This window comes from Ranitomeya imitator, chromosome 2 (genome assembly GCF_032444005.1).
Source record: "Ranitomeya imitator isolate aRanImi1 chromosome 2, aRanImi1.pri, whole genome shotgun sequence".
Taxonomy (NCBI): Eukaryota; Metazoa; Chordata; class Amphibia; order Anura; family Dendrobatidae; genus Ranitomeya; species Ranitomeya imitator.
In genome coordinates this window covers 396,940,428-396,967,668 of record NC_091283.1, presented here as the reverse complement: position 1 = coordinate 396,967,668, position 27,241 = coordinate 396,940,428, and the positions used below count along the sequence as shown (strand labels likewise).

Below are 27,241 nucleotides of genomic sequence, written 5' to 3'. Positions count from 1 at the left end.
TCCTCTGTGTCAGGTGCAGTGCCGGGTATTGCCGTGCGAGACTCATCCGAGTTTCGCGCAAGTGAGTATGAGCCCATATATTCGAGGCAGTGGATTGCCACAAATACACTTCAATGTGATTCCGTCTAATGACCTGGTACAACCTTGATAAGGAAGTTGGGGGCCAGAGGCACACTCAGCTTGCGAAGCTACAGGAAAAGATGGACTCAGACTACATGCGGCGAAAGGTATGCAACAAAGATATACTGCTAGAGGTGAGGAAGATCCCTAAGGGCTAGGAAAGCCAGAGATGGGGATATACCACCTATACCGAGAACCAGGGCTGAAGTTGTATCCAGTACATGTGGGAAAGATGACAACCTGTTGGGCCTTATCCTTTACATCTGCTTGTAAATACTGTACAGACTGGAATTTACGAAGTAATAGTTTGGTTATTGTGAACCACATGTCTCCTGGATTAATTTCTGCCCTGGTTACAGAAGGATTTCTGGAGTCAGAAGAGGCCTGCAAGCCAGAAATAGGTGGAAAGCACCACATACTTAGCAGCACACCGGGACTGAAACACACATTGTATGTAGGATGCCAGAATGAGTAAGAACCGAAGCTCGCCCACATCAATCTTGCTTGGGCATCTTACAAAACAAGCAGGCGGGAAGGTGTATTTAAATGATCAGCCATGTCATGGAGCACCTAGTGCCTGTATTTGGTTTGAACAGTCATTCTGTGCCAACAGAGTACCTTTAATAGTGTTTTGGAACATGACAAGTTCCCTTTAACTAATATTTTCAGTTATCATCTAAGGTACTATACCTCCCCTCCTCCCCCCCCCCCCCCCCCCCCCCCCCCCGTTTAATATAATACAGTTGAGTTGAAATTGTTATATATTTGTTTTATGCAATCAGAATTTTCATGTCAAGGATATAATATTACCCATAGTTTGAATTTTATATATCTCCCCCTGCGAGGAGATCCTTGTGCTTTACAATTCATGTTATTCATGTATTAAGTTTTATGCAATAAAAACTGTTGAAACTAATATTTTCAGTTGGCTGAGTGTAGATATGACTCAAGATAAGTTGATAAAGATGGACAGCACACACAAGTGAGAACACGTCTCAGTTATTAATGTGACACTATTCAGAATTTTTAAATACTATTGATTAGAATGGTGCCACAAGACTAACATGGAGCCCAATTCCAAAAAGGGCCCTACTGTAGGTCTATCCCAGCTAATTAAAAAGAACCTTTCAGCTACTTTTTCATGTTGAAATGGACATAGGATGTAATTATGGCTGCAGAGACGAATAATACTATTTTGTTTGTTATATTTTGCCTCTCTATTGCAGACATATTTGAAATAAAAGTAATTGGTGCATAATGAGTTAACTTTTTTAAAGGACAAATTGGTTTTATCTTTGCTTTCACTGGAGGCGTGTACTTCTTATTTGATGCTGACCAATTATAAGCAGACAGCAACAATGAGACAAAAAAGAATATGTCCCACCATTGCAGGGATCTCAGTGCATGAGTCAGTGTGTAGGAGGGGCAGCAGAGCTGAGTTTACCTGTGTCACAATACAAATATATTTAAGCATGATATATAGATGATGAGCGAAAGAGCATGATCTTAATTTGTGCAGATGACACCAAGCTATGTAATATACTTCAGTGTCTGGGAGATATCTGTAAGTTACTAGCCGACTTGGACAAACTGAGCTTACCCATCCAGGCGGCAGATGAGGTTCAATATGGGCAAAGAAAAAGTTATGCATCTAGGTCAGTGTTTCCCTACTCTAGTCCTCAAAACCCACAAACAGGTCAAATATTCAGGATATCCTTAATATTGCAAAGGTGATAATTTCATGACTTGCTCAAGCATTAATTCCATCAACTATACAATACAAAAGAAATCCTGAAAACATGACCCATTGGGGGGGTCTTGAGGACTGGAGTTGAGAAACACCGATCAAGGTAAATCTATAGGCATCATATGCGGTATTGTGAGTAAAACTAAGCAAGTCACTTGTAGAAAAGGATCTTGGTATACTTGTAGATCATAGACTAGCTAGCCCAACACCGTGCAGAACGCTTGGCATTTTCCACAGAACACCAGGAATGGCAAATTCACCACTGGTGCCCTGTGCTCTTCACAGATGAAAACAGGTTCACACTGAGCACATGTGACAGACGTGACAGAGTCTAGAGACGCCATGGAGAGCGATCTGCTACCTGCTTCATACTTCAGCATGACCGGTTTGGCAGTGGGTCAGTAATGGTGTGGGGTGGCATTTCTTTGGAGGGCCGCACAGCCCTCCATGTGCTCGCCGGAGTTAGCCTGACTGCCAATAGGTACCGAAATGAGATCCTCAGACCCCTTTGTGCGACCATATGCTGGTGCAGTTGGCCCTGGGTTCCTCCTAATGCAGGGCAATGCCAGACGTCATGTGACTGGAGTGTGTCAGCAGTTCCTGCAAGATGAAGGCATTGCAATTATGTACTGGCCCGCCCGTTCCCCAGACCTGAATCCGATTGAACACATCTGGGACATCATGTCTCGCACCATCCACCAACGTCACATTGCACCACAGACTGTCCAGGAGTTGGTGGATGCTTTAGTCCAGGTCTGGGAGGAGATCCCTCTGGAGCCCATCTGCTGCCTCATCAAGAGCATGCCCAGGCATTATAGGGAGGTCATAAAGGCATGTGGAGGCCACACACACTACTGAGCATCATTTCCTTGTCTAGAGGCATTTCTACTGAAGTTGTATCAGCCTGTAACTTCATTTTCCACTTTGATTTTGAGCATCATTCCAACTCCAGACCTCCATGGGATATTAGTTGTGATTTACGTTGATTATTTTTAGGTTTTATTGTTCTCAACATATTCCACTATGTAATGAATAAAGATTTATAACTGGAATATTTCATTCAGTGATATCTAGGATGTGGGATTTAAGTGTTCCCTTTATTTTTTTGAGCAGTGCAGAAAAGATGCCCTGGAGTTAGAAAACTATTAAGAACAAGCACAAAATAGATAAGGGGTATGGAAGATTTTAGTTAGGAACAAAGTTTTCAAGCATGAAATTTAAGTGGGTACATGACTAACTTTTACAAATATATAAATAGTCCATATAAAATACGGACTATTTATAACAAAAGCTGTTCAATGTAAATCCACCTCAATAAACAAGGCAGCATTATTTTGGTCTGCAGGAAGAAAAAAATCTCAAAAGGAGAAAGTCCTTATATACCATGAGAACTATAAATCTGTGGAACAGTCTACCTTAGGAGCTGGTCACAGTGACATCTGTCGATGGATTTCTAAAAAGATTTACATTATTTGTTTAGAAAAAAACTAAGAAAACTTATGTTTTTTTCACAGATACCAATTAATTTTCCCATAACTATTACTATACAAAAGTGTTACCATTTCCCTGTCAAATCAAATAAGTCTTCTAACATCCTAAAGAAAAAAGGTAATTTACAAGTAAGGGTGGGATAGAGTAGACAAATGGGAAATGTTATTTATTGACTGTTTTGTGTAGGATGACTAAGTTTTAAGGTTATAAACATTCAAAATGTGAAAATTTCTCATTTTCCATTAAATTTCCAATATTTTCTTAAAGGGACACTGTCACCTGAATTTGGAGGGAACAATCTTCAGCCATGGAGGCGGGGTTTTTGGGTGTTTGATTCACCCTTTCCTTACCCGCTGGCTGCATGCTGGCTGCAAAATTGGATTGAAGTTCATTCTTTGTCGTCCGTAGCACATGCCTGCACAAGGCAATCTTGCCTTGCGCAGGCGTGTACTAATGGAGGACAGAGAATGAACTTCAATCCAATATTGCAGCCAGCATACAGCCAGCGGGTAAGGAAAGGGTGAATCAAACACCCAAAAACCCCGCCTCCATGGCTGAAGATTGTTCCCTCCAAATTCAGGTGACAGTGTCCCTTTAAACGCAAAACATCAATGTACATTTACCACCAACAAAGTGCAATATGTCAAGAAAAAAACACAATTTCAGAATCACTGCAATATGTTTAAACATTCCAAAGTTAAAGAAGTTCTTCATTCTTTAGACTACAAGTCTGCCGTCACTCTGTGACTCTTGTGAATCCTGACCTTGAGCGTACTTGATCTGCATATATGCCGTCGTATGCCGACTAAATGGAGGCAGCCTTACTCAGTGAAAGTGTACTGAGCGAGACCAGATATAATCTAGTCAGAATGTGGCCAGGAGCATGCAAATTGCATACTTGTGACCATATGACTGCCCACTCCCGACACCTGCAAATCGTCACGGTGTTCGGTGCGGGCGATGTGAGGATTCACAAGTTTGCAGTCACATAGAGTGACTGGATATTTGTGGCTTAACACCGGACAACCTTGTTAACACCACATAAAGTGACATGTCAAATTTGAAAAATTGGGCTTGGTCACTAAGGGAATAAAATGAAATGAATTACTTCTCAGTGTGATTTCTGTGATGTTTAAGAAGATGTGATTTCTGCCTGAAACATTTTCCACATTGTGAACATAAAAATGGCTTTTCATGTTTGTGAGTTCTCTGATGGGTAATAAGATGTGATTTTTGTGTAAAACATTTCCCACATTCAGAACATAAAAATGGCTTTTCCCCTGTGTGAGTTCTCTGATGTGTTACAAGATGAGATAGCTCTGTGAAATGTTTTCCACATTCCGAACATGAAAACGGCTTCTCCCCTGTGTGGATTCTGTGATGTTTAACAAGATCGTAATTACTTCGAAAACATTTCTTACATTCAGCACATGAAAATGGCTTCTCCCCTGTGTGAATTCTTTGATGTCTAATAAGTTTTGATTTAATGCTACAACATTTTCCACATTCTGAACATGAAAATCGCTTGTCCTGTGTGTGATCTCCTTGATATTCAACTTCTCTTTTGTTTTGCTTAGCGGTCCTTAATGAACTACAAGATTGATCCTTTCCAACAGGTCCTGATAGATTTTTGTTGTGAAGAGCTTCATGCATATCTTGGATAATGGTATGATCTTCATATGTATCTAGTGTGATACCATGATCTCGTTTTTTAAAATCTGAAAATATAATATGTTCCTCTGAACTATTAGTGCAGTCATCTGCCAAGAACAAAGTCATTTTAATAACAATGCTTTGAAATTATAGTAATATTTATAATATATTATACATTTTATTACATTTTGATAGAATTTGTAATCAAATTCGATTATCAACGGAAGATCTAAAAGCATGGACTAATAGATTATGATTGTGCTCTTTCAATTTTACACTTCTATGATGAGGCCAGCTTTTTCACAGTTTCCTATTTTAGTGTGCCTGTCAAAAATATTTTCTAGTTAGAGGTTTAAGGGATAATCATAAAAAATATTGGGGGCAACATTAGTCCTTCAGCAGGGAATAATAAATTATGATTAACCTCTTCTTGACTGTAGCTAAGAGATATGTCTTTGCCGATGCATACCCGGTGTAACATCCCTCTGTTCTGCCCTCTGCCTGCTCCATGCTGTAAACCACATGTCATCTGCTTGTTGTGTGCATACTTCCTGGCTGTATACTTAGGGCAGTAGCGCCTGCACTTCCTGAGTCTTAAAGAGACTGTGCGCATTCCTAATGTGTTTCAAGCCTATTGCCAAGAGGCACGGGGTACTTAAGGCATCCCCACCAATAGGAAGATGCCTGAGCAATATTCTCACTCAGTCTGTGTTCAACTGCTGAGTTGCCAGGTCCTGTCCTGGTTCTGCTTTTGTTTGCATAACCCTGGGGGCTGTAAACCCAGGTCTGTACCTGTATCCTACCTGTCTTTTTTCTGCCACCATGGGGGCTGTATACACAGGCCTGAATCCTTTATCCTGAACTTGTTCCCATGTCTGACCTTGTTTGAACTAATTCCTATACCTGAACCTGTTTGTATCTTTGTCTGGAGCCTTCCCTACTCTGCTGTGTCTATCCTCGTTCCTATTCCTTTTACTCGCAGAACCAGTACCAGCACCTGTCTCTATCCGGTTGTCGCTGCACAACATTAGTGCCCCTGGTGTACACTTTGTACTTCACTGTAAGTACTTGTGTGAATATGGTCCTGTCTGCCAGACACCTCTCTGACTCAGCAGCTCTGCTCTGCTCCCTCTCCGCCTCAGCAGCTCTGCTCCATCTCCACCTCAGCCCTGCTCCTGTTCTGCCTTTGCGACTCGGCCCTGCTCCCGTTCCGCCTCTGCAGCTCGGCCCTCCTACCGTTTCGCATTTGCGGTTCGACCCTGCTCCCGTTCCGTCTCTGCAACTCAGCCTTGCTCCCGTTCTGCATAGGCCAGTGTTCCTGCCTTTCCAGCAACAGTTCCTGTTCCTCCAGTCTGTACTATGCCTGCCTCCAAGAGTGCCAGCCATGCCCATCAGTACTTGCCAGTTTAAACATCAGCTATCTACAGTACTCGACTGCACCTGTCATTAGTGTCCTGTCCTCCTGTGGGGTCAGCTAGTACTGCCCGATGCCGCCTTGGAATGGTACCTGGCAGCTACCTGCCGCACAAGCTTGACCTCACCACTAGAGGCTCCAGCGAACACCAAGGTACCTGCTTATTCATGCCCCTCCAGGGTTGGTCTGTTTTATGGCACAGTGGGGCCACAATCCTTGCTTGCGCCATCCAGTCTGGGTGCGAGTGTTAGAGTGTTACTCCCGGCAGATGCCAACTGGGTTATCATTCATAGTCGGACACAGCCATTATACAATACATAACAGGGGCACATTTGTAAGATTGGCTTAGCACAAAAACATTTTTTTCACACATCCAGCTATGGAACTTATTAATATTACAATATCTATTAATTAAAATGTACATTGTTTGTGAGAAAACACCTCTAATGATTTCAATAATCTTATAATTGCTGATAGATATAAGGCCACGTTTAGGGGTAAGAACTTTTCACCTCTTATTTTGGTAGACAATCACATCTTATGTCCTCTGTTAACAGATGGGAAACATACATCACCTCCTGTCAGCTGCTTTCTTCTGTGCACTACCAGACTCTTACATTTTGCTGAACATTTCTTCAGCTTTCCTGAATATGACTTTTTTTTTTAAATCTGCCATATGGTTCAAGGCCTTTCTTATTTAGTGCTGATGTTTATAGTCATTATCAAGGGGGCATGGCTTACACGGTAATAATGGAGAGTCCTAGAGACATGCCCCCAAAGAATCTGGTGAGACACACCCTCTTAGTAAACACCATAAAATTGCCAATTTCTGGACTCGTATGGCAGATTTAAAAAGGAAAAAAATGGAAGCAAGAAGAAAAACAGAGGAAATACTGTCCAATTTTGACCTAGTGATGAGTTATTTTAAAGTAAAACACAAAGGAAGTCTATAGCCTTTTAATCAGAAGTAGTGATGAGCGAGTGTACTCGTTGCTCGGGTTTTCTCGAGCACACTCGGGTGACCTCCGAGTATTTATGACTGCTCGGAGATTTAGTTTTCATCACGGCAGCTGAATGATTTACAGCTAGTAGCCAGCCTGAGTACATGTGGGAGTTGTCTGGTTGCTAGGGAATCCCCACATGTAATCAAACAGGCTAGTAGCTGTAAATTATTCAGCTGCCGGGATGAAAACTAAATCTCCAAGTAGTCATAAATACTCGGAGGTCACCCGAGCGTGCTTGGGAAAACCCGAGCAACGAGTACACTCCCTCATCACTAATCGGAAGCAATTTCCACGTTCTGGTAACATTAGGATCACTGGAAATTGCTAATTGTTCCATTGTGTAGGAGAGTAGCAACACACATGGACTTATTGTTAAACTATAACCAAACATGGGAACAAAATCTCCCCATCTGTGGCTTCCACAGCTCCTCTTTTGATTAGGTGGTTTGCCATGATGTCATTGTTATCACATATTGTACACATTATGTTGTACCAGGTTAACTAATCAAATGAGGAACCGTAAATGCTGGAAGTTCGCAGGGCTCTCGTCCAATTGCCATAAAATACCGACCTGACCATTGGATCCGCCTCCAGCAAATTTATTCACTCAACTCTAGTACTAGCTAATAAAAGCCCTATATAAAAATTTGAACTCCCAGGAAGTCACAAAACCTGGAGTAGTTACTGAAGGTTGGCAGACAATGAGCAAGACATAGTCAAAGATGGTGCTGTGTAATACACTGAAATCAGGCAGGTGGATGTCTAAACAGGTCTGAAGCAAGCCAAGGAAAACACTGGAGAAGTTGAAACCCCAAGAAAGGCAGAAAAAAAGAGAAGCCCTGCTCCAGCCAGTCCGTTCCTTCATTACAGAGAAATCAATTTGTAATTAAATAACGTGAAATTATTCCCACAGTTACATACAGAAGCCAAAGAACTTATTGCATCAAATAGAGTCAGCTACAATGACCACAATGTGGACAACTGGTGGCAGCCATGCTGGAACTGCAAATAGGAATACCCTATCATATTATATTATTTACCTCTCATTGAAGAATCACGCCCACCTGGACATTAAAAAGTTTGTGTAACATAAAAAATACAAGACACAAAAACACTAGTCAGTAAATGAGTAGAATTTAATGGTCACTACTCACCTGGGCAGTTATCAGAAGGAATATTTCTTTTATACCGCTTATCACCTCTCACATATGTCTCTGTAGTATTAATATGGTTCATAGCTCTACTCTGAAAGAAATATTGTAAAAGTCACAGAAAGCAAAATTAGCATGATGACTAGAAATGACATGACAGCAGTACTTATCATACAGCTGCTGGTCTCCTCTATAAATCCAGCATGTTGACTCCTAATTCTAACCAGCAGTTTTCATAACCAGAAAATACTGATGATAATAATAATAAAAATATCCAGACATCTCTTTTCTATAATCAGCTTTATTCTGTCATCTCCTTCTTTCTCGTCATACAATAGTGAAACATTTGATACTCAAGACTGAGCACAAGACCTTCACAGCCTTCTACACATCATAGTGAAGATCTCATGACACATTCTCTCCATCTACCTGAATATTGGGATTTTCATCTGAACTTCTCTCTGGTGTTGTCCTCTTACTGGATAGAACTGGAGGAAACACATAGAGGGACTGAATTCATTCTTTACATACAGATAATTATAGGCCGTGTGTATTTAGTCCTGTCTATTACCTGGGGATGTGAGGGGCTGGGGAACCTCCATCATGACGTCCTTGTACAGATCTTTGTGTCCTTCTAAATACTCCCATTCCTCCATGGAAAAATAGACGGTGACATCTTGACACCTTATAGGAACCTGACACACACAATGATAACGTCATCTCCCCGACCCTTCCATAGCTTTACTGTATAATGTCCCAGCAGTTTCACCTCTCCAGTCAGCAGCTCAATCATCTTGTAGGTGAGTTCTAGGATCTTCTGGTCATTGACGTCCTTATGTATCAGGGGGTGATCTGGAGGCCCAATGATTGCGCTCAGGGTTGTTCCCCATCCCTCAGACTCAGGGGCCTGACAGCACTCGCTGGAGGTCTTCTTCACTACTGTGTAATCCTGGTTATGGAGAGACACATTAATAAATCTCACTACAGACATTTCCAGAGTCCTCATCTCTCCAGTTCTGTCCATCGGTTATTCCCATAGATTAGAATGATGTAATGTGACGTCATCAGAATCTCTCACCTCTCCAGTAAGCCGGGAGAGGATCTCTAGGATGAGGTGTATTATCTTCTCCACTATCTTGTCCCTGTCTCGAGCCATCTTTGGTGGTTCAATTAGGAAAATTCACTGCTTTTATACAGAAGATCTCCAGTGAGAGGATCGGATTCCGATATTGTAGTGATCTGAATAATAATAAAGAATACTTTTTATTTATATGGCATCAACATATTCCTCAGCACCTATAATTCATAGTGAGCTTGTGCAAACAATATTAGATATTACAAAGTAACATATAGTTCAACACATACCAAGAGGAGTGCGGTCCTGCTTATAAACGTACAATCTATGAGGAAATAAGGGGGAAACAAAAGGTAACTCTAAAGTGCTTGTCTTGTAAGGTCCAGCTATCAACATGATAAATAGGTATTGAAAAAAAATGGTGTATGAACTAGTCACCAGTGTCAGCTCTTTTGGGACTCCTAAAGTGAACCCGCAGAACCAAGACAACTAACCTCCCAAGGGTGAGCTGGCCTGATGGACCACCCTCAATACAGGGAGTGTTAGGGGCAAGCCCGATGGAGACTATTGCCGCAGAAGCTGATACCCAGGGACAGGAAGTAGGAGCGGAAAAGACGCAGAACTGGCTATAACGGAGACACACGACAGACTGGCAATGACTGAGACTAAGAATAGGCTGGATATGGCGGACGCCCAGGACGGACTGGATATGACGGAAACAAAGGACAGGCAGGGTATGGCGGAAACACAGGACAGGCAGGGTATGACGATGCATAGGACAGAGCAAGGTATGGCGGACGCACAGGACAGAGTAAGGTATGGTGAACGCACAAAACAGAGCAAGGTATGGCGAACGCACAGGACACAGCAAGGTATGGCGAACGCACAGGACAGAGCAAGGTACAGAGGGACCTGGGTCAAATGAGGATAAATGACAATCAGGCATGGAGCAGAGGAAGGAGTTACCTTAAATAGGAGAGACGCAGAAGGACTTCTGGGTCAGGGTCCTCCAGGGTCAAAGAGAGGAGAAGAGGCGCACCAGCATAACAAAGAGGAAGTGCACGTGCGCAGAGGGAGATGGAGTGCACACGCGCACCCGACGGACACCAGGAAGCTGTGGAGAATCAGGAGGAGAAGAAGGAAGAATGCACGCCTGCAGGAGGAGTGCGCCGGAGAGGGTAAGTACCTCGGCGAGCGGGGGGCAGAGCGGCAGGCGGGGCGGCAGGAGTGGCGGCACTGTGACAACCAGCCAATAATTGTGCATATACAGGTACACAGTGTTACTGAGTGCTTGGAAGAGAGAACAGTGGACACTTAGTAAAATTAATGAGGTGATAAGCTAGTCTAAAGAAATGTCTTTTTAGGGCACGCTTGAAACTGTTAATACTGGTAATTAACCAGATTGTCTTGGGTGGTGCATTCTAGAAAAACTGGTGTAGCAAGAGAGGAGTCCTAGAGAGGGAAGTTTGGATTATAGAGGATGTGGAACAGAGAGGACAGGAAGAAGATGTGCCTATGTAACATCATTATGATCCCATGTAAAAAAAACTCTGAAGCTGTTACCGGCGTCACATGATCACTACAATCTGTCATCGCCCCTGTCACGCACGCGCCCAGACTGGTTGGCGCAGGCATACGGGGGTGTGGCCCCACTGGACCACAGACCAAACTTCCCTGGAAGGGGCGTAACTAAGTAGCTTCCTAGGTGTTCGCTGGAGCCTCTGATGGTGAGGTCAGACTTGTGCAATAGGAAGCTACCAGGTGCCACTCCAGGGTGATGTCTGGCTGTGGCTGCTGATCCCACTAAGGAACGGAGCGGGCACGGCTGGCACTCTGGCTGACAGGCGGGCATGGCTGGGACACAGGCAGGCAGACGGGTACAACAGAGACACTGGCGGGCAGGCAGGCGGGTACGGCTGGAACATAGGAAGAACCGGTAGGGACCGGTCTGCAGGCAAGTATGTGAAACAGGTAGGAACCTGTTCAGACAGGAGGACTAAGTAACAAGTAGAGAAAGACCGCAAGAGCGGATGCAGAGCGAAAGCACAAGAGCTAGAACCAAGAATAGAAACACAGGAGGCTGAGTACGAGTAGAAGGTGGAACTAAGAGAAGAGGAGAAGGCAGAGCCAAGAGCGGAGACGCTGGAGGCGGAGCCAAGAGAGGAGACGCTGGAGGCGGAGCCAAGAGCAGAGACGCTGGAGGCGGAGCCAAGTAGAACCGCAAAGAGCGGAGCCAGGTAGAACCGCAAAGAGCAGAGCCAGGTAGAACCGCAAAGAGCGGAGCCAGGTAGAACCGCAAAGAGCGGAGCCACAGAGCAAAGGCACAGAGCACGGAGCAAGGTCTGAGTGCAGAGCTGAGAGCAAAGCCACAGAGTGTAAAGCAAGGTCAGAGTGCAGAGCAAAGTTACAGAGAGCAGAGCTGAGGGAAAAGCTGAGAGACACAGAAGCACAGGTTGTGGTAGAACTGAGCAAAGAGAAGCAGAGCCACAGACTGTGGCGAACAGAGCAGAAAAGGCAAACCAAGACAGATATAAACAGACAGAGGAATAGGACTAGACTAAGACAGAGTCAGGAACGAGACAAGACACAAGCCAGGGTATGATGCCCCTCTGGGTGGCAGACATAGGCCAGGGTACGAAGCCCCGCTGGGTGGCTACACAAGACAGAGACCAGGGTACTAAGCCCCACTGGGTGGCTACACAGGACACAGACCAGGGTACAATGCCCCCCTGGGTGGCAGACAAGAGAGAGTAACCGAGACAGGACCTGGCACCTCAGCAGCTAAGAACTGACTGAGGGAGTAAGTTGCACAGGCCCAGAGCACAGGGTGGAGCTGCACTATATACAGGGGGCCTCTTGGTAATTGGTCAGGAACAGATTAGACAGGTGCACCTGATTCCTATAAGAACCAGAGAGTTCAGGCGCCGGCCCCCTATACACATAGCCATGAAGCATGCACAGAGCAGAGACACAGAACATGGAGCTGGCATGAAACAGAAACCACATCATGGCCTGGAGCAGTGGGTAAGATTGTGTGAGAGATGTGAGGCCATGCTGTGATGCCAGCAGAGTTGTTACAGCCCCATTGCACCCCCGGTATAACACACAATCCAATTAGTCACATACACATATTTATCCCAGAATATCTCCAATTCAGCACCAAAAACACAGAACAAATCTAAAAGAAAAATCAAATTATGTCTCTTGGAATTGAGCAACACACAAAAAAACACCTAAACAGGCTCAGTACCGAATGTGTTAATGGTTCCCAGTAATCGGAAATTTCAACATACCTCGGAATGTAGAGCTATATGGCTGTTCTGTGCTTACAGGACCCGTGATGATGTCTCAGCCATGTGATCAGTCTCATGGTGGGGAGGAGTCAGGGGTCACATGATCAGGTGCCTCTGCATGTGCAGGACTCTGCTGTGATGGCTGTAGCAGAGGGTTGTGTGACGTGTGTGTGTGTGTGTGTGTGTGTGTGTGTGTGTGTGTGTGTGTGTGTGTGCGTGTGAGTGTGTGTGTGTGTGTGTGTGTGTGTGTTTTGCGAGACAAGTTGCACTTTTGAACAACACTATTGGTTTTCACATATTGTGTACTGGAAAATGGGAACAAAACTTCCAAGTGCGGTGAAATTGTAAAACAAGTGCAATTACACAGCTGTTGTTTATTTTAACCATATTTACTAAATGCTAAAACTGACCTGCCATTATGATTCTCCAGGTTATTATGAGTTCATTGACACCAAACATGTCTAGGTTCTTTTTCATTTAAGTGGTGAAAAAAAAATCAAAAATTTGTTTTAAAAAAAGAGCCATTTTCCGATACCCGTAGCGTATCCATTTTTTGTGATCTCGGGTTGAGTGGGGGCTTATTTTTTGCGCACCGAGCTGATGTTTTTAACGATACCATTTTAGTGCAGATATAATCCTTTAGTCACCCATTATTGCATTTTAATGCAATGTTGCGGCGACCAAAACAAATTCTCGGAGGTTAAAAGACGCCTAAGGAACTTGGGATTTTCGTATTCCATGATGTGTCTGGCTCGTCTTCGATTGGTTGCTCCAAAAGAAACCCATTTTTTTCAGGTCCGGAAGAGGCTATGAAGTGGCTAGATCAACATGAAAGACAAATAGTTATGATGCCACCTGAAGCTGCTGAGTAGTTGAGAGTGGTGGAAGAAGAGGTAGCAGTGCTGCGAGTTCATGCTTACGACTTCATACAGTAGATATTTCTGATGGGGTAGCTACCAGACTTGAAGTTATTATAATGTTTTTTCTTTTCCCTCCTTCTTGATTTAGGTTGGTGTGGTACCATATACTGAAGCATGCAGAGATAGATTTAATGGCAGGAAGTTTACCTGAGTTCTAACTGTGTAAATGTCTGCTTTCATGCTAACTGCACTAGGAATATTCTCGACTACTCTCTGGGCAAGAGAGGAAAACAATACACCACTGTTTGAGGTGAGGGAGGGATGGAAAGGGGGAGAGAAGGTTACTTGTTATGTTTTGGGGGGTAATCAAAGGATGAGTCCTTGAAGTATTGTCATATAGTAAAGGCACAATGTAATGGCATTCACAACAAGATCCTAAGTACAATATATGATCCTAGCAATAATGTCTGGAACAATTGAGATTATAAGCTGGAATGTCGGGTCTTTCAGATGGGACAAAATGAGCAGCGATCCTTCAATATATTCAATCACAAAATCCCTCTATAATATGTTTGCAAGAAACACACCTCACAAAAGAAAGGCTTTGTACTATGAGGAGGAGATGGATGCAGGTGAGTTACCACTCCATCTTGTCTTCATATTCTATGGAAGTCTCTATAATGGTACACGCTTTTAACCTAATTAAAGTAGATATACTGTAGATGCAGAAGGACGATTTGTATATTTAACTGGTAAGATTTTTGATTCCGTAATATCCAACGTTTCCGTCTACATCCCACCTCCATATTCTGGTAAAGTTACGCAAAAAATATTAGCTTTATCTGCGTCTAATCAAGGGACTCTGCTCTTGATTATCGGGTATGTTAACAACATTATGCACTCCCATTGGCATAAAAGGAAATGTGACTCCATTAGAAAAGAAGGGAACATAACACCTTTTGGTTCCTTCATTAAAAAGGTTGCGCTGGTAGATTTATGGAGAAATAAATTTCCTGATACCTATCAATACTCGTGTTATTCAACAACACATAACTCCTTGTCACGTATAGATTTGGTGCTGGAGAATATGGCTATAGATCGCCTGGTGGGAGATATTCAATACTTGCCTAGAGTTATCTCAGATCACAGTACTCTTCAGGTTTCACTCAAATTGGGCACAAACTCCCCTAGACTCTGGAAATTAAATCAATTCTGGCTACAAATCATAAATGTAGAAAAAGTGGCCGTAGACCTCAAAGAGTTTTTCCAAATTAATACTGGAACAGCATGTAGTCCAACGATCTGGGTGTCTATGAAAGCCTACCCGAGAGGGATATTTATTAGAGAAATAACTAGAAGCAAAATGAAAACTAAAACAGCAGATCAGGGAGTATTTCAAGAACTCAGACAGGCTGAAGTTAACGTTACAGATGATCCTACACCTGAGGATCAAAGTAGGCTTAAAACAGCCCAGTCCCTGGCTACACGGACTTTATTGCAAAAAGCTGAGAGGAACAGAGCCTTTCAGGGAATCACCTTTTTTAAGGAAGATGAATGAGTAGGGCACTTACTATCTCTTGTTACTGCAGCGCAAAGACTGGGCAGAGTCTACGGGAGAGATTCTGGAGGTTCTGGTTTCATTTTATGAGACACTATACTCTTCAAAGGTTTGACCTCTGCAAGGAGAAATTTCAAATTTTGTAGAAATGGCCAGGTTGCCCACATTGTCTGATGATTTGAGGAGAGCTCTGGATGGTCCCCTGTCACTGTAGGAACTAGAAAATGCTCTGTTTTCTATGCCGGGTGGTAAAGCTCAGGAGTAGATGGCTTCCCTGCAGGGGTGTATAAACGTCTTAACAAGGTATTACTGTCGGGGTCGTCACGACAATACCCTTCATCCACCAGTCATTCCAAATCAGATTAAAAGCAGTGGTACCGGAGTGAAGAATGAGTCAGACACAATGCTAGTTCAAACTCAATGTCTGCTTATGCTTCCACACGTAGTGGTAACCTCACAGCAACTGAACTTTATTTCCTAAAACACAATATTACATGGTCCATTGGGGGAAGGTGTGCAGAGGGCGGGGTTAGGCGGGGGTTAAGCAATGTATCTAGTATTCAGTCCTTCTGATTGGCTCTGACATCATCTGATGAATCTTCCTTTGTCCACATCTTGTCCACATCGCTTTAAGTATCATTTCCAGAGAAATGATACTTGTCCTTCTGGAATGTGAAACTTGTTTCTTCAGCCTGAAAGTGGGGCAAAGGTGAATACTGGCAGCCATCTTAAATACAGTTAAATTTGCATTAGCAAGCGAAGGGGAAAAACTTATTGTTTCACAGCATAAGAATATATAAAAGTACAAAAGTGTATAAAGACGTATATTTTTACCTTGACAATCCCCCCTAAACACTAAGTTTTTCCCTAAAAAAAAAAATGATCCTTCGAGACTGTCAATGTGATGGGGAAAGGGGAGGTGGATTTCTTCATCCAGACACCTCAGAAGCTCTCCCCTTGTGAGAGGCCTCCAGGCAGCTGAACCCCTCACTAGCTTCACATGGAGTTCTCCCGCTGTCCCTAAACTAACTCTCTTTGCATCATCTGAGAGTAAGGGGTTTTGTCTATCTTCTTGAGGGGGACATACTTAGGGATCTCCCCTGGATCAGTGCCATCGTACTCTAGTGGGTCTACTTCTTGGTTGAGGAAGGTGCCAGTCGGAGTTGCCTCAGTGATAACCTTTTTATACAGGGGAATAACACAACAGAGGATTATCGATCCAACTACAAGAAGGGCAATCAGTACCAGACAAGCTTGTTGGAGGAATCCTTTGAGCCCACCCAACCAACCGGAAAAGAAAGATGTGTCTACTCCTGCATTAGTTTTTAATTCTGCTGCTAACCCATTTATCTTTTTAAGGGCTATCATGGTCTTTCCATTTACCCCAGAGTTCTGAGGGATATAGGTACAACATTCCTCTCCCACCATCCCACAGACTCCTCCTTTTTTTCAGCTAAGATCATATCAAGGGCTAGTCGGTTTTGGAGGGTCATTCTAGTGTTAGGGCCTAACTCCTCAACTATACCTTGGAAGGTATCACAGATAAAATTGACAAACCTTTGTTCACTGTAATATGTATAATTGATCCAATCAACATTTTTATTAATCTGCACTTGTGGATTAAAGAAGCAAAGCCAGCATAGATCTGGTTCTGGGCTTTAAATTGGTCAGGCACCCCCCTTGGCACTCCAATGCCATCGACATTTACCAATAGATCTTCTTCATAACTCATGTGGAGCTGATCGAGACTTCTCCTCTTTCTGGTATATTCATCAGGTGTCTCTGGATCCCAAGGTAAAATCTTGAACTGCACAGCTAGTTTAACAAGGGTACATTGACCTATCCAGGCATTAGGCAACCTAGGATGCAGCTTACCATCTCCACATGACCAATAAATATCGTACATATCCTGTGTATGATTAGCTAGCAAGTCAGTATCTAGGGAACTGTTCTCTTTGCAGAAACCTGTCTCGAAGACCCCTACTGATGTACCTGTAGTGTCGTGGGAATTATAGCAGGTATAATTATCAGCTAATACAGTTATTCCTCCTGGGACCTTTAGTTTAGGTGCTTCATGAATTAGTGGGACATAATCTGAGCAATCAGTGGGCTTTAGACCCTTCAACAGATTCATAACACAGGCAGTGGTATTGTCATCAGGAAAAAAACAATGCATGTATGTATAGATGTGTATTCGCTGCAGCACAAGCAATACATCCTACAGAGATATTCTGGACTCTTACATTGTATCTTACCCATTCTAACCATAAATTTGTCCTTGGGGCTGTTTGTGTTTCTATGGAGAAAACTTCTTGCCAACTGAGACCTGGAATGGGGATTACTTCGTTAACTATATTTTGCAAACGTTCACCTGGGCCTGTTTTAGCTGTACTGGTAACGGGAGCCTTGGTTGGTCTGAAGCTAATATCCTGGAGCTGTATATGGCCTAAATTCCCATAGTGTCCACTATTAAACACATTATGAAAATATCTTCCCAGCACAATTGTTATCTCTGGTAACACATATATAATACTGGATAATTCCCTCTACCACCCGCTGAGTCTCGGGGCACTTGACTACATTGCAGAAATCAAATCACCAGATATTTACCAGGGCCGTTAGGTTTACCCAGAGAATAGTGGCACCGGAATTCTTATTTACAATAGGGGCCGGGGAGGTAGGGGCGAAGATGGCCCCCAGCCTCAGGACCAAAAACAACAGCAACATTTTCCTTCGATCACCACTGTGACTAAGCGCTGGTTCGGTCTCTTTTGCAGTGGGAAGCGTAGATCCAGGTGCTCTTTCCTTCGAGTTTTACTGACATAGCTTTTCACGACCATAAAACCACCAGGCTTCAAATTGTGACCAATATCGGTTTCTGCTGAATCTGGAAAGGAAAAAGAAACTAAAACATGGGTGTTAGCAACATTTTTACTAAGCTGAATAACATATTGAACAGCACAGTCAGTTGCTTCTGACAACTACTAAGACTGAAAATTTGCAACTGAGGACCTAGCGCCAAACAATATCTCATATGGGGACAGGCCATGTTTTGCAATAGGGGTAGTACGAACGTGTAAGAGCCCTGGCCATGGAGCCGTAGTCTCCTGCATCATTTTGGTCAATTGTCCCTTCAGTGTACCGTTCAGCCTCTTAACTTTCCCACTAGATTGTGGATGGTACGGAGTATGGAGGGCTACAGTGGATCCAAGCATTGTCAGAACCTCCTGACACACATGAGAAGAAAAGTCCGGGCCCTGCTCACTTTCAACAACTTCTGGAACACCATATCTGCATATAACTTCCATCACCGGTTTCTTTGCTGTGGTCTTTGCAGTCACGTTGGTAACGGGGAATACTTCTGGCCAACTGGAGAACATATCGACAACCACCAGACAATATTCATACCTTCCAGACTTAGGCAACGTGATGTGGTCCACCTGGAGCCTTTGGAAAGGATAGTCGGGCTTAGCAAGATACTTCGGGGGTACACGTTGAAGTTGACCGGGATTGCAGATCTGACAGATACCTCGATATGTGGGCCCATGCGCCCACGTGGCAATAGCAGGGTACATCCGCTTAGGGAGACACACAAGTTGGTCCTTTTTCCAGCGACCATTGTCCATACGTGCTCCACTCCATCAGCTTTCCACTGCTTCACTTCTTCCTTTGGAGACATTCTCTGCATCGTCATTAAGCGGTCTTGTGGGGTCCGGCAGAAAACCTCAGTCTGGCATAGATCATCAGGTTCCTGTAGAGTCAGTGTTTCTTGTAACTGTTTACGCTGAGAGCGTGTGGTCACCATAGCTGGTATGGTCTGTTCAACGGGCAGAAGAGCAGCGGCTTTTGCTTGCATATCCGCACAGGCGTTACTGTTGTGAGTTCTGTTTTTGGGCTCCCTCTGGTGGTTACTGATGGTACTGGGTGACTTGTGTTCTCTGCGGTCTCTGGTGTCCACCTGTTCCATCAGGTTATGGGAGTTTCCTATTTAACCTGGCTTTTTTGTCATTTCCTCGCCGGCTATCAATGTAATCAGTGTGTCTTTTTACCTCTGCTCCCTGCGTCTGTTATCTTCAGGACAAGCTAAGTTTTGATTTTCCTGTTCCACGTTTTGCTTTATTTTTGTCTTTGTCCAGCTTGCAGATATGTGATTCCTTGCTGCTGGTTGCTCTAGTGGGCTGAAATTACTCCTCATGTTCCATGAGTTGGCACATGAGTTCAAGTAATTTCAGGATGGTTTTTTGAAGGGTTTTTCGCTGACCGCGCAGTTCACTTTTGTATCCTCTGCTATCTAGCTTTAGCGGGCCTCATTTTTGCTGATTCTATTTTCATAACTACGTATGTGCTTTCCTCTCATTTCACCGTTATTACATGTGGGGGGCTGCTATTTCTGTGGGGTGTTTCTCTGGAGGCAAGTGAGGTCTGTGTTTCTTCTAATAGGGGAAGTTAATCCTTCGGCTGGCGCGAGACGTCTAGGAATCATCGTAGGCACGTTCCCCGGCTACTGCTAGTTGTGTGTTTAGGTTCAGGATCGCGGTCAGCTCAGGTTCCATCACCCTAGAGTTTGTTTTGTTTTTGTGCTTGTCCTTTTGTGATCCCCTGCCATTGGGATCATGACAGTATAGCCGGCCTGAAAAAATTGGTCATCGTTTTGGCTGAAGTAGGAGGAAAAGTAGTCTGAGGAAGTTGTTTTTTTTTTTGTTTTTGTTTTTTTCCCCTCCTCAGTGTTTGCTGCCTAGCATTAATTGCAGCTTGGCTGCTTCTTTCCTCCTCTTAATCTTTGAATGGCTCTGACCTCAGCTGTTTATCATGGACGTCCAGAGTTTGGCTTCCAGCCTGAATAATCTTGCTGCTAAGGTTCAAAATATACAAGATTTTGTTGTACATACGCCTATGTCTGAACCTAGAATTCCTATCCCAGAGTTTTTTTCTGGAGATAGATCTAGTTTTCTGAATTTTAGGAACAATTGCAAGTTGTTTCTTTCCTTGAAATCTCGCTCCTCTGGAGACCCTGCTCAGCAGGTCAAGATTGTTATATCTTTCCTGCGGGGTGACCCTCAGAATTGGGCATTTGCATTGGCACCAGGGGATCCTGCGTTGCTCAATGTGGATGCGTTTTTTCTGGCATTGGGTTTGCTCTATGAGGAACCTAACCTAGAGATTCAGGCTGAAAAAGCTTTATTGGCTCTCTCTCAGGGGCAAGATGAAGCAGAAATATATTGTCAGAAATTTCGGAAATGGTCAGTGCTTACTCAGTGGAATGAGTGCGCTCTGGCTGCAAAATTCAGAGATGGCCTTTCTGAGGCCATTAAAGATGTTATGGTGGGGTTCCCGGCGCCTACAGGTCTGAATGAGTCCATGACTATGGCTATTCAGATTGATCGGCGTTTACGGGAGCGCAAACCTGTGCACCATTTGGCGGTGTCTTCTGAACAGGCACCTGAGATAATGCAATGTGATAGAATTCAGTCAAGAAGTGAACGGCAAAATTATAGGCGGAAAAATGGATTGTGTTTTTATTGTGATTCAGCTCATGTTATATCAGCATGCTCTAAACGCACAAAAAAGGTTGATAAGTCTGTTGCCATTGGTACTTTACAGTCTAAGTTCATTCTGTCTGTGACTCTGATTTGTTCATTATCATCCATTTCCGTCGATGCCTATGTGGATTCAGGCGCTGCCCTGAGTCTTATGGATTGGTCATTTGCCAATCGCTGTGGATTTAGTCTGGAACCTCTGGAAGTTCCTATTCCTTTGAAAGGAATTGACTCTACACCTTTGGCTATGAATAAACCTCAGTACTGGACACAAGTGACCATGCGTATGACTCCCGTTCATCAGGAGGTGATTCGCTTCCTGGTACTGTATAATTTACATGATGTCTTAGTGCTTGGTCTGCCATGGTTACAAACTCATAACCCAGTCCTGGACTGGAAAACAATGTCTGTGTTAAGCTGGGGATGTCAGGGGGTTCATGATGATGCATCTCCGATTTCTATCGCTTCATCTACTCCTTCTGAGGTTCCGGTATTTTTGTCTGATTATCGGGAGGTTTTTGAGGAGCCTAAGCTCAGTTCGCTTCCTCCTCACAGGGATTGCGATTGTGCTATAGATTTGATTCCTGGCAGTAAATTCCCTAAAGGTCGTTTGTTCAATCTGTCAGTGCCAGAGCATACTGCTATGCGGAATTATGTTAAGGAGTCCTTGGAAAAGGGACATATCCGTCCATCTTCGTCCCCTTTGGGAGCAGGTTTTTTTTTCGTGGCCAAAAAAGATGGTTCCTTGAGGCCTTGCATAGATTATCGTCTTTTGAATAAGATTACAGTCAAATATCAGTATCCTTTGCCATTGTTGACTGATTTGTTCGCTCGCATTAAGGGGGCTAAATGGTTCACTAAGATTGATCTTCGGGGTGCGTATAATCTTGTGCGGATAAGGCAGGGTGATGAGTGGAAAACCGCATTTAATACGCCTGAGGGTCATTTCGAGTATTTGGTGATGCCTTTTGGACTTTCTAATGCTCCTTCTATCTTCCAATCTTTTATGCACTATATTTTCCGTGAATATCTGGATAAATTTATTATCGTGTATTTGGATGATGTTTTGGTTTTTTCTGATGACTGGGAGTCTCATGTTCAGCAGGTCAGGAAGGTGTTTCAGGTCCTGCGGGCCAATTCTTTGTTTGTAAAGGGCTCTAAATGTCTCTTTGGAGTCCAGAAGATTTCTTTTTTGGGGTATATTTTTTCCCCTTCTACTATTGAGATGGATCCCGTCAAGGTTCAGGCTATTTGTGACTGGACGCAGCCTACATCTCTTAAGAGTCTACAGAAGTTCTTGGGCTTTGCTAATTTTTATCGTCGCTTCATAGCTAATTTTTCTAGTGTTGTTAAGCCTTTGACGGATTTGACTAAGAAGGGTGCTGATGTTACTGATTGGTCTCCTGCGGCTGTGGAGGCCTTTCAGGAACTTAAGCGCCGGTTTTCTTCTGCTCCTGTGTTGCGTCAGCCAGATACGTCGCTTCCTTTTCAGGTTGAGGTTGATGTGTCATGCCGTTGCTGCCGCCGGCTCTTCCCACTGCAGCTCACCGTGTGCGCGCGCGCGCCGCATTCAGCTCTGCGCGTGCGCACATCTGATTCCTCTGTTGGCGCTCTTTCCTGTCCTCTCTGTCATCCTGGAGGACTGTAACCCGGAAGTAGCTCCCATGCTGCTATGTAAACTGCTTCCTGCTGCTTCTCTGTGCCTGATGTTCATTTGTGTTTACAAGTGCTTCTGGCCACCTGTGGTCTCTGAGCGTTCCTAGCTCTCTGACTTTGGGTCTCCTCCGCCCTCTGCAGTGCCTGCCTGTTTCCTGTGTTCCTGTCTTGTTCCTTCAGTTCCTTTTCCTCTGCAGTACCTGCCCGGCTCCTATATCTTTTCCTTGCTCCCGTCAGCCTCGGTCTCTCCATATTGTCCTGCCAGTCTCCGTGCCTCTGTAGCGTTCCCATCTTCTCCCTTGTCTCAGTATTTCCTTTCTGTTCCCTCTTTCCCTTTGTGCCTGCTGTGTTCCCATCTGTTCTCAGTCGACCCTCCAGCTTCCGTGGCGATAGTCCCTCACGGGCCTGCCCCTAACTCTCCCTGTATAGGGGGCGGTCCACCTGGTCAGCTCGTCCGAGAGGGGTTCATCATCACGGTCCAGTGGGTCCACTCTCCGTTTGAATATACATGCTCTAATCGGACTGCACTCGGGTGACATCCGAGTGCAGCCAGATTCTTACAGCGTCACAGTAACATCAGGCCATGGACCCCGCTGGAGTCTCTGCCACTCAAAAGGAGTTACTCTTTTTGCGTGAAAACCAGACTAGGATCATGTCATTTTTAAAGAATATGGAGTCTCGCCTAGCGGCTTTACAGCCTTCTGATCCTGGTATTGCTCCGCAGTTGGTTGCCCTTCAGCAGGAGCTAGATCAACAACGGGACACTCGGTCCCATATTTTGAATTTTATGGCCTCCATTAATGATCGGCTTCGCTCCCTCCAGAATGTGGCCTCTGGTTCCACTCCTGTCTCTGCGCCACAACCCTCTCCCCGACTTGCTAGACCTCCTCGGTATGGTGGGGATTCTAAAGCGTGCCGTGGCTTTCTTAATCAATGCCAGTTGCATTTTGAATTGTCTCCGCTACTTTATCCTACCGACCGAGCTAAGGTTGCTTTTATAGTATCCCATTTGGAGGGTGAGGCTTTGGCATGGGTTAATCCCCTCTGGGAGCGTGATGATCCTTTGGTCTCCCAACTCAATCCGTTCCTGGATATCTTCCGTAAGGTTTTTGATGAACCTGGTCGTCTGGTCTCTACCACTGAGTCCCTCTTTAACCTTTACCAGGGTACTCTCTCAGTAGCCCAGTATGCCATCCGTTTCCGGATTCTGTCCTCAGACCTTGGGTGGAATAATGAGGCTTTGGTTGGAGCGTTTTGGCGTGGTTTGTCTTCACGGATTAAGGATGAGTTGGCGGGACAGGACACTCCCACCTCTTTGGATGATCTTATCTCCTTGGCCATACGCATTGATCTGCGCTTTCAGGAGCGCACTCGTGAGCTTGCCAGAGAGAGGAGACCTCTTCGCCAGACCACTGTTGCTCGAGGGACTTCCTTTTCTCAAGCAGCCCCGGTGGCTTCTTCATCTTCTCCTGAACCCATGCAGGTCGATCGCCTTAAGTCTTCTGAGCAACGCCGCAAAGAGAGACTCGCACAAGGTCTTTGTTTTTACTGCGGCAGTGCCTCTCATCTCTTACGCGCGTGTCCTCAGAAGTCGGGAAACGCATCCGCCTAGGACAGGTAAGAGAGGCCTTCCTAGGTGGTTATGATTCCTCTCCGCCTCTGGTTTTGTCTGTTATTCTTCATTTAGGTTCCCATCACTTTTCTCTGGAGGCTTATGTTGAGTCAGGAGCGGCTGGGAACTTTGTTCAGCTCGAGGTTGTTAACAGGCTTGGGATACCTGTTAGACCCTTGGAGACTCCTAGACAAATAGCTTCTGTCGATGGTCAGCCTTTGCGGGAGACCGTCAACTTGGTTACGGAGGAAGTCGAACTTCAGATTGGAGCACTTCATCGTGAGAAACTGGCCTTTTATGTTTTACCTTCTTTGTCTCATTCTTTCCTTTTGGGTCTTCCTTGGTTGAGAGATCACGAACCCACGCTGGACTGGCGTACTGGAGATGTTCTACGGTGGGGACAGTCTTGTCTGAACAGGTGCCTGCTTCCCGTCAAGCCTGCGTCCTCCTCTTGGTCTGCTTCGGAATCCATGGGAATTCCTCCTGCCTATTGCGCTTTCTCGGACGTCTTTAACAAGAAGGAAGCGGAGATTTTGCCGCCGCACCGTTCTTATGACTGCCCGATAGACCTTGTTCCTGGTTCTACTCCACCTAGGGGTCGTATTTACCCATTGTCTCCTACCGAGACGCAAGCCATGTCCGAATATATTCAAGAGAATCTGGCCAGAGGCTTCATTCGAAAGTCTTCCTCACCTGCAGGAGCTGGGTTCTTCTTCGTTAAAAAGAAGGACGGTTCTCTTCGCCCATGTATAGACTACCGGGGTCTCAACACCATCACGATCAAAAACAAGTACCCACTTCCTCTCATACCAGAACTCTTTGATCGTCTGCGTGGAGCACGAATCTTTACCAAATTGGATCTCAGAGGAGCTTATAATTTGATCCGTATCCGTTCTGGTGACGAGTGGAAGACTGCGTTTAATACCAGAGATGGTCATTATGAATATTTGGTTATGCCCTTCGGTTTATGCAATGCACCCGCAGTCTTCCAGGAGTTCGTAAATGATGTTTTTCGGGATCTACTTTACACCTGTGTTGTAGTGTACTTGGACGATATCCTTGTGTTCTCTCCAGATCTGTCTACTCACAGAAGAGATGTACGGCAAGTACTTCAGCGTTTGAGAGAGAATCGGCTGTATGCAAAACTGGAAAAATGTGTCTTCGAACAGTCATCTCTACCCTTCTTGGGTTTCATCATTTCCGACGCTGGTTTGTGTTATGTTTGCTAATGACAGGTGTTATGAAGGCAATCCAGAAACACAGTGTGCTAAGCGATCAGAGCGCACACAGTGATCTGACAAATACCCAAAAATACAAGAACGAGCTCTGAGACGGGGAAACTCTGTAGACTGCACACCTGATCCTATCCTAAACACAACTAAAAGCGGCTGTGGATTGCGCCTAACAACTACCTAGGCAACTCGGCACAGCCTAAGAAACTAGCTAGCCTGAAGATAGAAAAATAGGCCTGACTTGCCCCAGAGAAATTCCCCAAAGGAAAAGGCAGCCCCCCACATATAATGACTGTGAGTAAGATGAAAAGACAAAACGTAGGGATGAAATAGATTCAGCAAAGTGGGGCCCGATATTCTAGGACAGAGCGAGGACAGTAAAGCGAACTTTGCAGTCTACAAAAAACCCTAAAGCAAAACCACGCAAAGGGGGCAAAAAAAACCCACCGTGCCGAACTAACGGCACGGCGGTACACCCTTTGCGTCTCAGAGCTTCCAGCAAAACAAAAGACAAGCTGGACAGAAAAAAAGCAACAAAAAAGCAAAAAGCACTTAGCTATACAGAGCAGCAGGTCACAGGAACAATCAGGAGAAGCTCAGATCCAACACTGAAACATTGACAAGGAGCAAGGATAGCAGCATCAGGCGGAGTTAAGTAATGAAGCAGTTAACGAGCTCACCAGAACACCTGAGGGAGGAAGCTCAGAAGCTGCAGTACCACTTGTGACCACAGGAGTGAATTCAGCCACAGAATTCACAACAGTACCCCTCCCTTGAGGAGGGGTCACCGAACCCTCACCAGAGCCCCCAGGCCGACCAGGATGAGCCGCATGAAAGGCACGAACAAGATCGGAAGCATGAACATCAGAGGCAAAAACCCAGGAATTATCTTCCTGAGCATAACCCTTCCATTTAACCAGATACTGGAGTTTCCGTCTAGAAACACGAGAATCCAAAATCTTCTCCACAATATACTCCAATTCCCCCTCCACCAAAACCGGGGCAGGAGGCTCAACAGATGGAACCATAGGTGCCACGTATCTCCGCAACAACGACCTATGGAATACATTATGTATGGAAAAGGAGTCTGGGAGGGTCAAACGAAAAGACACAGGATTGAGAACCTCAGAAATCCTATACGGACCAATAAAACGAGGTTTAAATTTAGGAGAGGAAACCTTCATAGGAATATGACGAGAAGATAACCAAACCAGATCCCCAACACGAAGTCGGGGACCCACACGGCGTCTGCGATTAGCGAAAAGTTGAGCTTTCTCCTGGGACAAGATCAAATTGTCCACTACCTGAGTCCAGATCTGCTGCAACCTATCCACCACAGAATCCACACCAGGACAGTCCGAAGACTCAAACTGTCCTGAAGAGAAACGAGGATGGAACCCAGAATTGCAAAAAAATGGAGAAACCAAGGTAGCCGAGCTGGCCCGATTATTAAGGGCGAACTCAGCCAACGGCAAAAAGGACACCCAATCATCCTGGTCTGCAGAAACAAAACATCTCAGATATGTTTCCAAGGTCTGATTGGTTCGTTCGGTCTGGCCATTAGTCTGAGGATGGAAAGCCGAGGAAAAGGATAGGTCAATGCCCATCCTACCACAAAAGGCTCGCCAAAACCTTGAAACAAACTGGGAACCTCTGTCAGAAACAATATTCTCAGGAATGCCATGCAACCGAACCACATGCTGAAAGAACAAAGGTACCAAATCAGAGGAGGAAGGCAATTTAGCCAAAGGGCACCAGATGGACCATTTTAGAAAAGCGATCACAGACCACCCAAATGACTGACATCTTTTGAGAAACGGGAAGGTCAGAAATGAAAT

At 44.6% G+C, this 27,241-nt stretch overlaps 1 protein-coding gene across 2 annotated transcripts; it reads right to left on the bottom strand.

Moving 5' to 3' along the window:
• Nucleotides 1-3,930: 3,930 nt before the first annotated feature.
• Nucleotides 3,931-13,023, bottom strand: LOC138664144 (oocyte zinc finger protein XlCOF8.4-like). 2 transcript variants are annotated; one of them, XM_069750586.1, is made up of 7 exons: nucleotides 12,949-13,023; nucleotides 9,659-9,819; nucleotides 9,350-9,529; nucleotides 9,152-9,275; nucleotides 9,010-9,068; nucleotides 8,584-8,674; nucleotides 3,931-5,097 (listed from the first exon to the last, which is right to left on the bottom strand). In XM_069750586.1, exons 2-7 carry the CDS (start codon nucleotides 9,734-9,736, stop codon nucleotides 4,463-4,465), a joined length of 1,167 nt encoding a protein of 388 aa, XP_069606687.1. In that variant the 5' UTR covers nucleotides 9,737-9,819; nucleotides 12,949-13,023; the 3' UTR covers nucleotides 3,931-4,462. The 2 variants fall into 2 exon arrangements, with proteins under 2 accessions (XP_069606687.1, XP_069606688.1); XM_069750587.1 differs by having other exon boundaries at nucleotides 3,931-5,076.
• Between the last annotated feature and the right edge of the window lie 14,218 nt (nucleotides 13,024-27,241).

Bases quoted from the DNA above. Each gene is read 5' to 3' on its own strand.
- LOC138664144 (XM_069750586.1), bottom strand. From the start codon at position 9,736: ATGGCTCGAGACAGGGACAAGATAGTGGAGAAGATAATACACCTCATC. The intron at 9,530-9,658 runs GTGAGAGATTCT...CTCCATAACCAG, and splicing joins TCTCCCGGCTTACTGGAGAG to GATTACACAGTAGTGAAGAA. The intron at 5,098-8,583 runs GTGAGTAGTGAC...CTAATAGTTCAG, and splicing joins TCCTTCTGATAACTGCCCAG to AGGAACATATTATATTTTCA.